Here is a 15,563-nt window from a genome sequence, read left to right on the forward strand (position 1 = left end):
GATTATAAATAATAATATACATATTACATATAAGAATATATTATATTCTGCGATGTTGAGCTAATAAATTACTTAAAAAGTATCTATATTCTTGTATATAAAATATATAAATACATAAATATATACTAACTAGATCAAAAAATATTTTAAAACAAATACAAATTATACATGGCATATATTTAAATGCGTTAATAAAAATAAATAAAAATGTATTACCTATATTTAGTTCTGAAATAATTTAATATTAATTGAACAATAAATGGTTGTTAATGAAATATAAAATAAATAAATGTTAATATTGATTTTAATTATAAATTAACTAATATAATGATTATCGAAAAACAATAAGAATTATGATGAATAATTCTTTTGAATTTTGAACATTATTTATATAAAAGTATTTGATTGTAAAATACAAATACGTCCAATGCTATATTTAAAAAACTTTCCATATATTTATTTTAAAAAGTATTTTAAATACTTTAGGTATAGGTAATTAAATATATTTATTTAAATACTTTACAAAACTGGTAAAATAGGTACTTACTATAAATTATTAATACTTCTTAAAATACGGTTATAATTTATACGCATCTAATATATTTTTATTTACTCAATACTTAATGATTAATTACTCAAACTAAATTACTATTACTTAAAAAGGCATATTTGTTTAAAACTATAATTTTAATAGAGCTCATAAAATATGTTTTTTAATTAATTTTATACAAAAATATACGAATAATAATTATATTATGATAGTAATAAAAATAAAACTCGAGAAAAAATTAATCTTTGATATTATTGCTCATTCGAAAATATTTCTTATCTGAAAATGTCGGAATAGTGATAGGTTTTAGAGTTTGTTTTAAATTTCGTATGTAGATATACGTAGGTTAGTATATATATATGTGTTAATATGTTATTATATATAATAACGTATAATAAACCCTAATCGTTTATAATTTGATGTAAACACAGTTTTACGTCATGTATTTAAGTGTATAATACATAGTTTACTACATCAATTATTCGACTATAATACGAGATTCAACTAAATAATACGTTATGCACATATGTCATGCGCTGTTCTTGGTAATTACCTATATTAATACATAAATTAATATTCAAGCTCTATTTCGTTTAAAACCGTTCATGGTCAAAAGTAACCATGTGCTAATGTAACGGGCCTAATGGGCCTATGTAGTCTGTTTACCGAATAATATTTTAAATCTGAAGCGGTTCATCGACATATTCACGTGTTCTTAATAGTTTCCCTCCCTATGCACACATTATACATGTATATGGCTGACCTATTCGGGCACACTCGAATTGACTCTTGATTTCAAAAGTATTCACTTGAATTGCCTTCTATTTAAAAAAGTTGGCTTTTTGTACTCGAATATAATTCATCGAAAACATGGTTTAAAAACTATATTTAATTGAAATATTGAATATCATTAATTTAAAAACCCAAAAAATAAAAAATACAACTGAAATATAAAATTTCTCAAAAAGAAAAAAAAATGAACCGTAAAGATAGTTTAAACGAGAATACTCGTATGTCTAATATCTATGTATAATTGTTTTGCTACAAGCTTGCTCCAGCTTATATTTTGTCATTATGTGTAATGTGAACTATCATAATTATAAATATTAAACAATTTTAAATATAAAGATTAATTCTAATATAATTAGGTACTGTGGCACAAACGAAATTAAAATAAGTAAAATCCAGTGTTATGTGATAAAAAATAATTGCATCATCGAGGTTATTATATTTTATATAATAACGTAATTAATTATATTATGGATCATTCTATATAGATATAAATACTTTAATACGAAATTGAGGACGTGATATATCGGTCACGAAACAAAAATTAATAACATTGTATCAAGACCGTAAACATTTTATTATCCATGTTAAAATATTAATAATAATAATTTTTAATTTTTTTTTTAACACTGTGACGTTGATTTTGTGTAGGAAGGATGTCGTGTGTGGCAGTGGTGATGGCAGTCGTACTCGCGGTACTCCAAATTACCGGCGGCCAGCTGCATCGGCCGCAGAACGAAGATCCGCTGCAACGGCACGGAGATGTACAAGGGCAGGTGGACGGCGAATGGAAGTGCCCGGAAGTGCGAAACGTGTCGTGCGCTTGTGATCTACCACACACATTACGCTGCACCGGCGGCAAGTCGACGTTCGAGACTGTGGCCCGGGCGCTCAGAAATCTGTCCGGCACGTCGTCAATATCGCTTCTGGACTGCACCGTGCAGAACGTGGGCTCGCTTCCGGCCAGGATGCTGGACGGTGTCTCGCTGCACGGGCTGGTCGTGTCGTCCGGCGAGATCAAGTCCGTTTCAGACGCCTGCGTTCGACGGGCTTGGGTCTCCGCTCCAAGCGCTTGGCCTGCCCAATAACCAGCTCGAGCGGGTACCCAGCTCGGCGCTGGCCATGCTCAGCGGGCTCGAGAGGCTCGACCTGTCACACAACCGTTTGCACACCATTCACAACAATTCGTTCAAGGTATTATACTTCAGTATTTTGTATAATGTATATGTATATTGTATGAGGTATACTAATAATCTTGAAAAACTTAAATTTTCGTGCTTTCACATACGGCCGCATTAGTTGGTTCTCAGAGTAGATCGTATTTAAATATAATATATAATGTACTAAAGTGAGCTGATCCTGCACGGAGTTGCCCGTGATAAAATTAATGCCCATCATAGATTTACCCCTTTTTAAATACCGTTAAATGTAAAATGCATATAGATTTCCAACAAAATTATTTGGGTTGTTTTGTCCAATTATAAAATAAAGGGCTGAAATTATACTCAATCATAATAACTATTTTATTTTTTATAATCAATTGTTACAATATATAAATAAAGATCATAGTTTCACAGGAGTCAACAAATCCCTGTGTAAGCCCTTTTTAAATTAATACAATTTGCTTTGAGGTACAAATCCTCAGGTATAGTATTACCTGTATGTACTAAATTTTAGAATCATAAATGCGATAGACTTGGCTGATTTGTTTATTATACACACGCACAGCTTGTATGAGTATAACTTTAATATGTGTATCCTGTAATTAATGTAAATATTTACAAAAATTCTACTAATATTTTTAAAAATTTTTATTTAACTTTGAAAATATCAATTTTTAACCAAACACACATGAATATAATTAGCAATTATAATATATAATACCTACATATATAATAATTATGTCATCGGGTTTATAGTTTACTTACCAAAATAAATTGCGTTGAGCTCCATAATCTCATTGAAAACGATTTTTTCTTATAAATAATTAAATTTCCTTTGTTGTTTTGTTTACTACAAATATACATTTACTGATATACTACATAGTATATAGCTACATTACTAACGGATATTGCGTAAACCCAGTCACACGGTATACAAAAATCGTACCGGAAGTCGAAAATACTTGCGTCCTACGCATGTAGGTTTTGATTTACCATATGGTGAACGCTAGCAATTGCAACATGCAGGTAATTAGGTGTCTTACCTGGGTAAATAATATATCCCCGATAGGGTGTTTATGTTTATAATCTTATTTTAAAACTATTAAGTATAGACGTCTAGACGACATATGTAGTTATATATTTAATTAATACCTTACCCAGTACGGAGCATAGTATGAAAATAAGATTACAGTATTATTTATTATGTATTTCTGAAATGCTTTTTATGTCAATATTAAATGCAAATAATGCAATAATATTTTAATTATTATTATATTTTTTTAAATTTAAGTTGATAATATTCCACCCATGTGTGGGGTGTATAAAATTTTTTTTCTAAAAAATTGATTCGAAGTTAGGGATTAAAATGTACATAAAGGTATATTTAATTTTTATTACTTGTATGTGGGTGTATAATATAGTGTTATGTATAGTAGTTTAATTAACGATTTGCAATAATTATATTCTTAAGAAGGACGAAATTTATTATGTAAATATAAAAAAATAATGGGAATTAGTTTAAATTATAAACCTAGTTCCTTATTATATCTGCTTACCACATATTTTTAGTGTATTAAATGTTGTTTTTTGTTGCAGGGATCGCCGAATTTGACGTTTTTGGATTTGAGCAATAATTCCATTCATTTCATCAGCCCAGATGCATTTGTTAATCTACCGTTTTTGAAAGTGCTACGTCTCCAAAACAATTTGCTTACGTCAGCTTCAACTTCCCATCTCCAAGGGCTTCGGTCGTTGGTCGATTTAGACCTCAGTTCTAACTTGCTGGCCGGTCAATTAGGCCCGAGCACATTGCCTAGGTTGCCGAATTTACAGGTCATATCGCTGGCGCATAATCAGCTCAACAGTGTTAGGCGTGGATCGTTTGCTGGACTCGAGGGCATAGTGTCGCTTACGCTTAATCACAACCAGATCGACGTACTCGAGGATCATGGTTTCAGAGCGGTGCCTACATTGTCCCATTTGGACTTGGCCAACAATCGCATCGTAGCGGTGTCCAGTGCTTCACTCGCACACCTGACCAAACTCAAAACACTCGACTTGTCACACAACTTCCTGAGGAGTTTGACGTCCGATCTCATCGTACCGCTAAAGAGTATCCAAGTTATAAAGCTCGACGACAACGACATATCAATTGTGGCTGAAGGCGCACTGAACACCGGCAATCATATAACTAGCATCTCTTTATCAGGTATAGGACTGCACTTAATTATATCTACGAAAATACGTTTGATCATACCTTTAATAACGAGTTTTTATTGCATGGGTACATTTTATGTACCAAACTTTATTCACGATTTATAGAACTCCAATTAAAATTTTCCGTTGTAGTCTTTCAGCCGGTTATTGTATTACAGCTAGAAAATCAAATTTAAGGTTTGCCCGTACACCCTGCTTCGAAAATTCGATTATTTCCTCACACAAGTATAATCATAATTATGATGAACAATTTAGAACAAGTTATTTGCAAAAAACCTTCGTTTGTTACCGCTCTATAGTTGTCGCTCCATATATATATATATATATCACAATGTGTATCACTAAAGCAATATACCCAAAGGCAACGGCCGAGCGTCCATCATAATATGATAACACAACGTCTTGGCTATAAGCACTGTAAGTACGCGGCATAGTTTGATGTCTGCGCAAGAAATTTTGTTTATACCAACTACGGTACTAACAGAATAATGTTTACGATAAATCAGAAAATGTATATTTCTAATTTCTATATATATTTCTATTGTGAACTTTCAGACAACCCGTTGAACTGCGACTGTAGTCTATTGTATTTCGCCGGTTGGCTGTCCAATCACAGTGCTACCCACGCGGCCGGCGATACGGCCGTGTGCGCCACTCCGCCATCGCTCGAAAACGGCCTGCTCCAGGATCTTCCCGTATCCAAGTTGACGTGCGGCGGCGAGGACAGCGTGCCACCGCCCGAAGGTCCTCTCGCCTCGATGCAGCCGTATACCGGTACGAAAATCTCGTTGCGCTCTTACCAGTTCGACGGCAGCCGGATCAGCCTAGGTTGGACCGTCGTAGCGCCGGTCATATCGTACTACTGCAACGCGCTAGTCATCTACGAGGACGTCGGCAACCACGAAGTACTGCTCGACTCGAAACCGGTCAGGTGCAATTCGTCCCAGTTGCCCGACGCCAAGAGTCTGACACTGTCGCTATCGGCTAACGAGTTACAGCCGACGCACAGTTACAGGTTGGTGCTATAATAATTAATTATAATACTGCTGCGAGAATAAATATACGTATACGCACCCAGGCACCCAATAACAGCACCATATTATACAGCAACTGTGTATTCAAAACTGTACGGCTCCCGTGCGCGTGCAATCTAATATATACCTACTCGTATAGTTCTATACTAACAAAAAAAACATGTTTTTCGTGAGCAAACAGATCCCTTATATGAACACCAAGGGCGGAACAAGGAGGGGGCAATGGGGGCAATTGTCCCCCCCCCCGTTCACAAAAAAAGTATCACGAAGTATATTCCAACAGTTTTTTTTTAAATAGACGATGACCTTTTTTTAGTTGATAACTAACAAACTGCTCGCCTCCTGTTTAGGATCACTGTATCCGCTCTTGGCTTCTACTATTTAATGTGAAATGTGAAAACGAGCTTCAAAAAGTAAATACATCTTTAGTACCTATAAGATTATCTATGCACCAAATTTCATAGTTAAAATGCGATAGAACGTTCCCTTTTAAAAGTACGTATTGATATGAATATTTAAAGCAAGTTTTTATTCTTTGTGGGCAATCTATACCGCAATCTTCAAAGTAATAATCCCCGGAAATGATATTTAACAGTACACGTATATTTTAAGAAATAATTGAACGTTAAATTTTTAACGAGCTTTGTCGATAAATTAAAATACTGATTTTTATTGGGTATGTAATAACAATACCATTTAATACCATTTTTAATCGCCAATTAGTAATTTTTGCAGAACAATACTTTAAACTTTAAACGATTAAATTATAACCACGAGAATGATTTAAAATGTCGATCGTTAAAATATCTTTTTAAGTGTTTTCAATATGATAGTTGAGTTTGAAATAATAATAAAAAACGAATCGATTATTTTGTCAGTTTCTAATGAATACGTTGATCATCCGCAGGTATTGCGTGGTACTGGTGGAGGGATACGCAAACGACAAATCGGACGAATCGGCCATGGTGCTGGGCTGCAGCGACATCATACCTCTGGTGCCGAACGCCAACCAAGTGGTGCAGCCCAACAACCGGGCGGCGGCAACGGGGACCGCGGACCCGCCCGACATCCAAAACCTGACCACGTCGTATGTGCCGCCGTCGTCGCTGTTCGTGGCCGTACACCTGTCGGCCGTGCGCCCGGACGCCGGCAAGTGCACGATAACGGTGTCCGTGTACACGATGGGCAGGCCCCTGGCCCACCACCGGTTGAACTGCACGGCGCCCTGGACTACGGTCACGGATCTGCCGGCCGAGCGGTCGTACCAGGTGTGTGCCAGCATCGGTTCAAAGTTCCCCAAAGACGACGAGGAGACCATGGTGTGCACGTCCGTGGACGGCGGCGGGGGCGGCATCGGTGCCGGCGGCGGCGGCGGTGGTGGCCCGGCCGACTGGTTGTTCGCGGCGTTGGGTGCCAAAAGTTACGCGTTCCTGTTGTCGGCCACGTTCACGGCCGTCGTGTTCCTGTTCGTGTTGTTGGCGTACAGGACTGCGTGCCGGGCGTGCAGCAATAAGAAGTCGACCGGCCGCACGAACGCCGTCCAAACGCACCAGTGCTTTTTGCCAGTGCCACCACCCGACAACGGCACCCACCGGCCCAGGTACGTGAAACTTCAGGCCACCACCGTCCTGTAACAAGCAGTGTGGATGGTTGCTTCTGCAGTTGACGTCGAACTCGCGGTCAAAGTCATCCGTCACTCGCTCTTGCGGAACACGTGGCCGCCGAACCGCTCGGAACTTCTCGGAATATTATAAATGTATAACGTACTTAGTTTTTAAGTTTGTTTTTGTTTTGTCAAGTCGGCCGAGGAGCTTATTATAATATTATTTAATTAGGTATAACAGCTATTCGACGTGCCATATTGAAAGTTAACTGAAACCTTTTTTGAGTTTTGACAAATTCCTCACATTTTAAATATGTCTGTTGATGTTTACGTTCAGATTGATAATGAAGCATCACACAGTAATATGTGTATTATTTTCGACTTGGTTCTTCGACGGAATTCATAACGATTGGCAAGTGGTGATAAACGTCGATACTCCTGCAGCTAGTGGCGCAATTGTATTATGTTGGAAATATAGCCCTCCCATAAACTCCACGGTTTCAAAATTATAAGTTATTTTCTAAGTTTGGGATTTTAGTGCGGGCCACGGGGCTTAGTCCTCGCGATAATATTTCATTTTTAGTTTCATCTACGGAATAAGTCCGAAAAACTATTTATTCATATTTTATCATGTCATATAAAATATTTTTACGTCTATCGTGTTTGGTCCGAGGTGTCGTTAAATGTTTCAAATTAATGTTTTTGTAAACTTTTTCCAATATCATTATCTAAGTTTGATTCGACAAAATACATTTATTTTTCAAGGAAACGTCGTACCTACGTTTGAATAATCGTTATGATGTTTGTTTGTCATCATCGTCTATCATGCTCTAATATAATATAGGTAGAGGTTTAATCTGAATAAACACTCAACATCCCGAACTTAGTTCACACATTATTTTAGGTAGGTAGGTATTACAATATAAGACTGAAATTTAATTTAACACTATTTAACAATGTTTACTAACAAAATGTTAAAAATTTATTTTAATAAGTTTATGGTATTTATTATTATTATTTTTAATCAATATTGTATCAATATTTTATTAAAGTTCATCTTGATTTAATTTCAGTAGGTGCATGCCTTCTATTTCTTTAAAGTTACATTATATACTTTTATTTATTTTCGTATACCTATAACTTTTGTACATCGCTGTAGCATAATTTAACTTGTTTATTTTTAATATTGTATTGTATAATTTGATTTTTAACACTATTTTTACTATATATATATATAATATAAATTATACATATAGTAAAAAATAGTGTTTGAGTGGAAAGAAAGTCATATTGTGATAATGTTCGAATGAGTAATGGTTAGTTATATAAAATACTAACGATTATCATCACTGTATATAAATTTAATATTAAAATATTTATAACTGTACATAATATTGGACGATTATTGTTGGTTTGTACTTAATCATTTATATTTATCAATTGAAAATAAATCTAACCGTTTTTAATCCTGGTGTAATCTATGGCTATCATACATTTTTAAGTAACTAGCCACCTAGGTACCTACTACCTACCTTATTTTATGTGAAATATTGAGCAATCAATGAAACACGATACAATTGAACTCGATATTTTTACCTAAACTCTAAGTATACGTAGGTGCTTTTATTTACATTTACAAAATTATTAACTATATATCAATATGTATACGAATCCAGAACGACATGTATTAGATCGAGCGATTCTATCATAATACTATAATAGAGTATAGATTCTATACTATAGAACAATAGTGCCTATATATTATAATATTATTATTTATTATTTTATTATACCGATGAATATCGTTGAAAATTTGAGATATGTAATAATATAGGTAAACATATTTATAACAATTAAACAAACGTTTTCAATATTAACTAAATAACAAAGACTAAAGAGATATCAGATATGAATATTATTATTTGATTGGAATATGCATTATTTTAATGTGTTCTGTGAAACAATAAGTATTATAAATTATAACAGTTAATACTTGTATTTATAACATTTAAAAAATTGAAAAAGTAATTATAAAACTTATAAACAATTAAACATATTTAGATTTTTTTTTTTTTTTTGTAAACTGTGTTAGTTATCTTCATACATGTTGAAGACAGCAGGTATCTATTTTACTTTGCTCATGATTTATTTCATAGCAATATAATTTATATATTAATTGGTTAAACACCGTTTAAAATGTTATCATATTATTTAGGCTCTTGCATATATGGAAATAACATGTGGATGATTGTTCCTCGCCGATGGCTGGTAGAAAGCTATGCTAAACTCAAATAGAAAGGCTATTTGTAAAGTGTGGAAAAAAAAATTAACATTATACAATCTGCAACAAAACCGATAATATACATTATACAAACAGTGGCAATTTATTTTATTTACCTAATATTATATACTATGTATATACCTATTTGTTATTATGTACTTAAATATATATATCATTTAATTAATTATATTATGTTGGGTACAAATCGGTTAGGAAAATTCACATTTATTCTTAAGTTTTAAGCAATAAAATAATGGTTCCTTTATTTGTGATAACACTACTTATAGAACTTGGTAGGTATCTACCTATTTAGTCAACACCTAATAATCAATAATGTTTATTCAGGATAGCAAACAATTTTAAATCTAAATTTAAGTGTGAATTAAAAATAAGTGGTTACAAAATATGGAAATGCTCAAATAAAACATGCAAGACCAAACTGGCCTTAAACAACAAATTCTACAAGAATAATCATTTTTTGTACATAATCATGAATCAGATTCTACAATAGTCAATAGTCTCAAGAAGTATAAATAAATGCTGCATATTTTAATATTTAATACACTATTTGTATAATAATACAAAATTTTTAAAACAGTACCTATAATATATTTTTTATCGATAATGGGTGTATAGTCATACAGACGGGGCCCAATGAATGTGGTGGCTCTGAGCACATATTTAAACCCTTAGTAATGGCTATTATTTTTCAATTCTATGCAATAATAATAAGTATAATTAATAATATGATATCAGATATTATAATATAATAAGAATTAAATTATACAATTTTAAAATGCTCATAAATAACTTAAAATTGAAATATCTTCTATTTCAATAAAAACCCAAAAGATGCCTTGGATTATATTTTAAATTTAAATTTGATAAGTAAATTCATTCTAAAATCTAATATTCAGTTAACAGCAAATATTGGTTTTACTATAATATACAAAATATAGGTATTTTATGCAATTGTATTTACTCAAATCATTAATTGATTTATTTTTAATATTATAATAAAACTTATCAAATAAATATGTATTGATTTAGTTTAGTAGTAAGCTATTTCCAAGTAAATATTTTATTATCTCATGTTAAATTAATATTAAACTTATAAGTTATAATAAACAATAACATTGTATAAGCCAAATACCAATGTATTATTCTTATTGTATGACATTTTTGACCTGAAGCTCAATTTAACACTCACTCACATAAATAACAAACGTTTATGACATGTCAAAATAAATAGATATTTATTGTATTTTATTTTATACAGGAATATTTAATACTAATGGTGGAACATAAATAAACAATTTTGTGTATAGTAACATACAATTATTAATTAAGTATAATATTGTGAAAAGTCAACCACAATATTCTCAGTATAAAATTTTGTTATATAAATAATTAATATGAATTTCGTAATACAATAAATACAATATTGACATATAAATACAATATAATGAAGAAAAATGTAAATAGGTTAAACAACTAAATGAACTTATTATTAAACATATAATATTATCAATAGAATGTTTATTTAAGCTTGTAAGTTGTGAATATCCAAACTAAAAGTTGTCAATTGAATATTTTTGCAAACTCTAAAAATCATTCAAAATAATACCACATGTATTACTAATTAGTTTTATAACCAGACTATAGTATATCCTTAAATTAGCAAATCGCATTGTTCTTAAAATTAGCCAAATCAGGTATTTTAGTCCAAGAACTTTAGATAACTTACTTACATTGGAATTATTTTATTACCAGAAGTTTTACAATACACCTAATTCTACTCTTGGACGTTTTCTAGACGATGAGGCAGATTCTTCACCTGTTTCAACCAATTCTCTTTTTTTACCTCCATGCTAGAATATAAATTAAATATATTATTATACAAGCTAATTATGTGTTACTGCTATTAGATTTTATTATAATTTATAATTATATAAAAATGAAAATATGACTCAATATAAGATTAAATAAGCTAGTATGTCTTATGTATAATTGATACAGAAATATGTACAATATAATATTCATGTAATATGAATAATATATTATATTCTAAAATAATACTAAAATAGCCATTTATGAAAAGTATTCATGGCTACATAATTTGAAAGTTTAAAAAGATAATTTATACTTAGAAATCTTTATAATGAGTAATAACTTTTACTATTGTATATATACATTCAATTTAAGTATTTACAAAGCATTAATAAAATATGATTAGTATTTATATTTTTGAAATTTTATAAACATATCAAAATAGTATAATTAATTAAAATAAGATCTTATATTTTAAAACCAGTTAATATGAAATAATAGTAAACTAAATAGGTTCTTTGAATTACACATTTACCTTTTTATCCCATTGGTTATGTAAATACCGGAGTAACAAATTTGACTTGTCGGTAACAATAACTGTGAATTAAAAATAATACAATTTAAATTTTAAAATATAAAAACATTGACACACTGTAAATTATAATCCTATATTAAATAACAGACATATATTACAGTAACCATCATATTTTGTTTCTATGATGAATATAAATTAAGTTAGAACTCACAGTTTTCATTGCATATTATATTCAACAAATAATGTAAGTATTTGAAAATAAGTATGAATTTCAAAATATATAGTGTATTAATATATTATTGGTAAATATTATATGTGAATGGTATTAATAAATACATTTTTTAATTTTAATAAGATATTAAAAATCTATAATAACTCTATTCAAGAAGAGAAGATACAGGTAAATTATTATTCGAAAAAAAATTATGTTGGATTTAAACTGTCCTACCATATGGATGAATGAAAATAGATTATGTCCATACATAATTGCTACAGTATCTTTTTTTTGAGAATAGAGTTTAATTTATTATAATATAATACAATAACTACAAACTTTGGTCGCAAGGTTGATCATCTGTCGTTATGTAAACTGGAACACGCTTACTTCGACCATTGTCTGAATGGAAACGGGAAAAATTGCGTTTGTCAAAGGATGGCATACCATCCAGGAATTCGGCTATAGACTGAAATATAAAAATGTCAAATCAATTGTTTTCATCATTGGTAGGTTAGAAACAAAAAATGATTCTGAATCTTTTATTACTAATACAATATTAATATGTATTATAATAATTTACATTATGATATTATTGATATTTTAATATATATATTAATAAAAAATATAATGAGAATAAATTTGGCATTGTCACTGCACATTGGTCAAAAATTAAGCTAGAACTAGCAAAAAAAATAAACCGACCAGATGTTTTATTAAAATATACATCATATTATGATGTACTCTAGATTGTATGAATTAAAAAAATATGTGTCTGTATATTGTTATTAAATTGTATGTATTGATCGACATATGTGAGGGATACTACTTACCAAATCTCAAAAAATAAAATAGCAAAAATCTATAGCAGCTCTATTCAACAATAGAAAACGATCGAGCTGGAATAGTTAATATTGTACTAATGTTTCATCGATAAATATAATATCACAATGATACTGTTATGTGTTCTACCTAGATTCAAATTTCATCTTAAATTCAATAAAACCATTCCACACAATTTAGAATTTCATAAAAAGGATGTAAATCAAAATATCCACGACCTTTAACGAAACAGCATCGTCCATGGGTAGATAAACAAGTAAATTCACGGGTAAGACGTGTGGCGTCGTACCTACCATATTTTCTATGAGGTATGGAATTTTATACTCACCATTTTTTGGTACGCTGCGTAGTCCAAAACGTGTACTGAAAAACGTGTGCAGATGAAATCGGATGCTCGTTTTGGGAACGGTAAGTAGAATCGCTAAACTCGGTACGCCAATATTGTCTCTGGATATTGCGAAATGCGAATATTATATTGTAAGTAGAAATTGTATTGCCTTGTAAACGACACTGTCCGTCTTGACCAAGTGAAAGTAGAATAAACACTAAAGGTTGAGCAACGATAGCCAGACAGACAGTACGACACGCTGTTTGTCGGAAATCGGAATCGTAGTATGGCTGTCGCTACAGGTAGGCGACCGTCGACGGAAAAAAAAATTAAAAGGTGTTCACTGCGTCTGGTAGTCGATAAATTAATTAATAATGAATTAGTAAATCGGTGTATTTCATTCCATAAGTTACGAAAACGATTGGGCAAGGTTTGATAAGGAGATGAACGCTGTTGAAAAATGACGAAAATCGAAAAACGTGTTGATAACCGTCTTCAAATTCGGTGTGGTGGTGCGATGGTCGATATCATTCGGTATCGTATTATCGTGATATCAAAAACATTACCGGAAACCGTGACACTGACACACTGTCCGCGGGCCACAGCGCCGACAGTATAGTAAGTTTGTACGGCACAGAATGTTTGAAAAAAAAAATAATAATTTCAAAATTAAAATACGTAACGTAACGTGATATTATCACGTCATTAGATTATTATTAAAATATAAATTATATAATATTATTTAAACCGTGAAAAAATATGGTTTTTTTTTTTATCGATTTGCACGTGTTTTTGTTTATGTTCTACGCCTGTGCGACTATGCGTTGATCTACTTACAATATTATTATTAGTTTGAATATTACAACCTTTTTTTGGAAACTTATTACATAATATTGTCCGAATAAACTCGCTGCACACTATCTACGCCTGTCACCTACTACCAAACTCGCTTACTATAAAGTCGACGACCTACCTACTATTTCGCTATTCACTGGTCGTTTTACTTCCCAACTACTAAGTATGACAAAAAAATATATTTTTTCGTGCTCTCCTCTGACTATCGAGTGAAATTGCTTTGTGTTATCCAATCGATATGATCTATAAAAATCAGTGGTGTCGTGCCCAGAAATTTTCAATAGAAGGGGATACTATATTATAAATAATCATACACATTTCAGCGATTCGCGTAGACAGACGCAAATAGCTAGTCTTTAGAAGTTAGTGATGTGAGAACGTCACCTGTACAGGCTTAGATACAGTTGTTGTCTCTGTCTTATAAGCACACAAATACAACATAGTAAATTTGCGTTCAGTAGAAACAATTGTGTGTTGTTAAGTTGTTTGCTTTAATATTCAATGGCTAATCAATTTTTACCATTTTAACTTAAGTATATGTGACTTATATTAAAATTAATGTCTTGAGGTGTAGTTTAATATCTACATATTCAAAAAATTATTGGATTAAAATTGAAAATATAAAATAAATGTTGATGGCTAATTTCACCAAAAAACTATTAATAATTGGCCATTTATGTATTTGTATTTTCTTATTTTAATAATGTTAAAAGTAAGTTTCATCGATATTTTATATGAAGTTAGCTACTGTGAATGTTTTTATAAATATTGGTAACGAATCGGACCTTTTTTCGATCCTTAAAGTTAAAAAAGACAAAAGTGTGAAATTTAATTTATAAAATGTATTATAACTGTATTTTCGAGAAAAAATAAAATTTTTTCAACTGTTTAACATCTTAAGAAGAGAAATCTTTGACAAATACATTTAACTTCGTTCTTACAATAAAGATCAATGTCATCACATGAAAAATGTAAGGCAAGATTATCACCAATCGACACTTTTGGACCCATTGGACCCACTTTATTTTTCGCTCATAACAGTCATAACAAATATATAGTTTTAAACCAATCCTCGAAACTAACAGAATCTATAACCAACCAGACTTAAATCTTTTATATCTTGCTTTACTTGTGCCATCTCGGCACAGTAGTGGCCAACACGACTATAACCTTAAACTTAAGATATCAGGAATTAAAGCTTACCATATTTATATACTTTATTTGAAAATGAAAAACGAATTCATACCTACCTTTATTTTATTTCTGTTCATCTGTTGCATTTACTGATTATTATTATTTTATCATGCATTATTGCAATATA

At 31.3% G+C, this 15,563-nt stretch overlaps 2 protein-coding genes across 3 annotated transcripts in view; one reads left to right on the forward strand and one right to left on the reverse strand.

Moving 5' to 3' along the window:
* Nucleotides 1-8,843, forward strand: part of LOC113550233 (leucine-rich repeat-containing protein 15-like) — a 28,447-nt gene extending 19,604 nt beyond the window's left edge. The window contains 5 exon segments of the mRNA XM_026951948.1: nt 1,991-2,376; nt 2,378-2,533; nt 4,099-4,711; nt 5,275-5,734; nt 6,661-8,843. Of these exon segments, the coding sequence (XP_026807749.1) occupies nt 1,996-2,376; nt 2,378-2,533; nt 4,099-4,711; nt 5,275-5,734; nt 6,661-7,387 (2,337 nt within the window). The 5' untranslated portion in view covers nt 1,991-1,995 and the 3' untranslated portion in view covers nt 7,388-8,843.
* Nucleotides 8,844-11,059: 2,216 nt separating this feature from the next.
* On the reverse strand, nt 11,060-13,924 carry LOC113550234 (DET1- and DDB1-associated protein 1). 2 transcript variants are annotated; one of them, XM_026951950.1, is made up of 5 exons: nt 13,388-13,924; nt 12,556-12,685; nt 12,003-12,064; nt 11,385-11,508; nt 11,060-11,241 (listed from the first exon to the last, which is right to left on the reverse strand). In XM_026951950.1, the coding sequence occupies exons 1-4, from the start codon at nt 13,388-13,390 to the stop codon at nt 11,416-11,418; spliced, it is 288 nt and encodes a 95-aa protein (XP_026807751.1). In that variant the 5' UTR covers nt 13,391-13,924; the 3' UTR covers nt 11,060-11,241; nt 11,385-11,415. The 2 variants fall into 2 exon arrangements, with proteins under 2 accessions (XP_026807751.1, XP_026807750.1); XM_026951949.1 differs by having other exon boundaries at nt 11,069-11,241; nt 11,389-11,508; nt 13,388-13,923.
* Between the last annotated feature and the right edge of the window lie 1,639 nt (nt 13,925-15,563).

This window comes from Rhopalosiphum maidis, chromosome 4, assembly GCF_003676215.2.
Source record: "Rhopalosiphum maidis isolate BTI-1 chromosome 4, ASM367621v3, whole genome shotgun sequence".
Taxonomy (NCBI): Eukaryota; Metazoa; Arthropoda; class Insecta; order Hemiptera; family Aphididae; genus Rhopalosiphum; species Rhopalosiphum maidis.

What these genes read in the sequence shown, in the direction of transcription:
- LOC113550234 (XM_026951950.1), bottom strand. An exon ending in TGATCAACCTTGCGACCAAA is followed by an intron (nt 12,065 to 12,555) that starts GTTTGTAGTTAT and finishes TTTAATTCACAG; the next exon opens with TTATTGTTACCGACAAGTCA. An exon ending in ATAACCAATGGGATAAAAAG is followed by an intron (nt 11,509 to 12,002) that starts GTAAATGTGTAA and finishes TTTATATTCTAG; the next exon opens with CATGGAGGTAAAAAAAGAGA.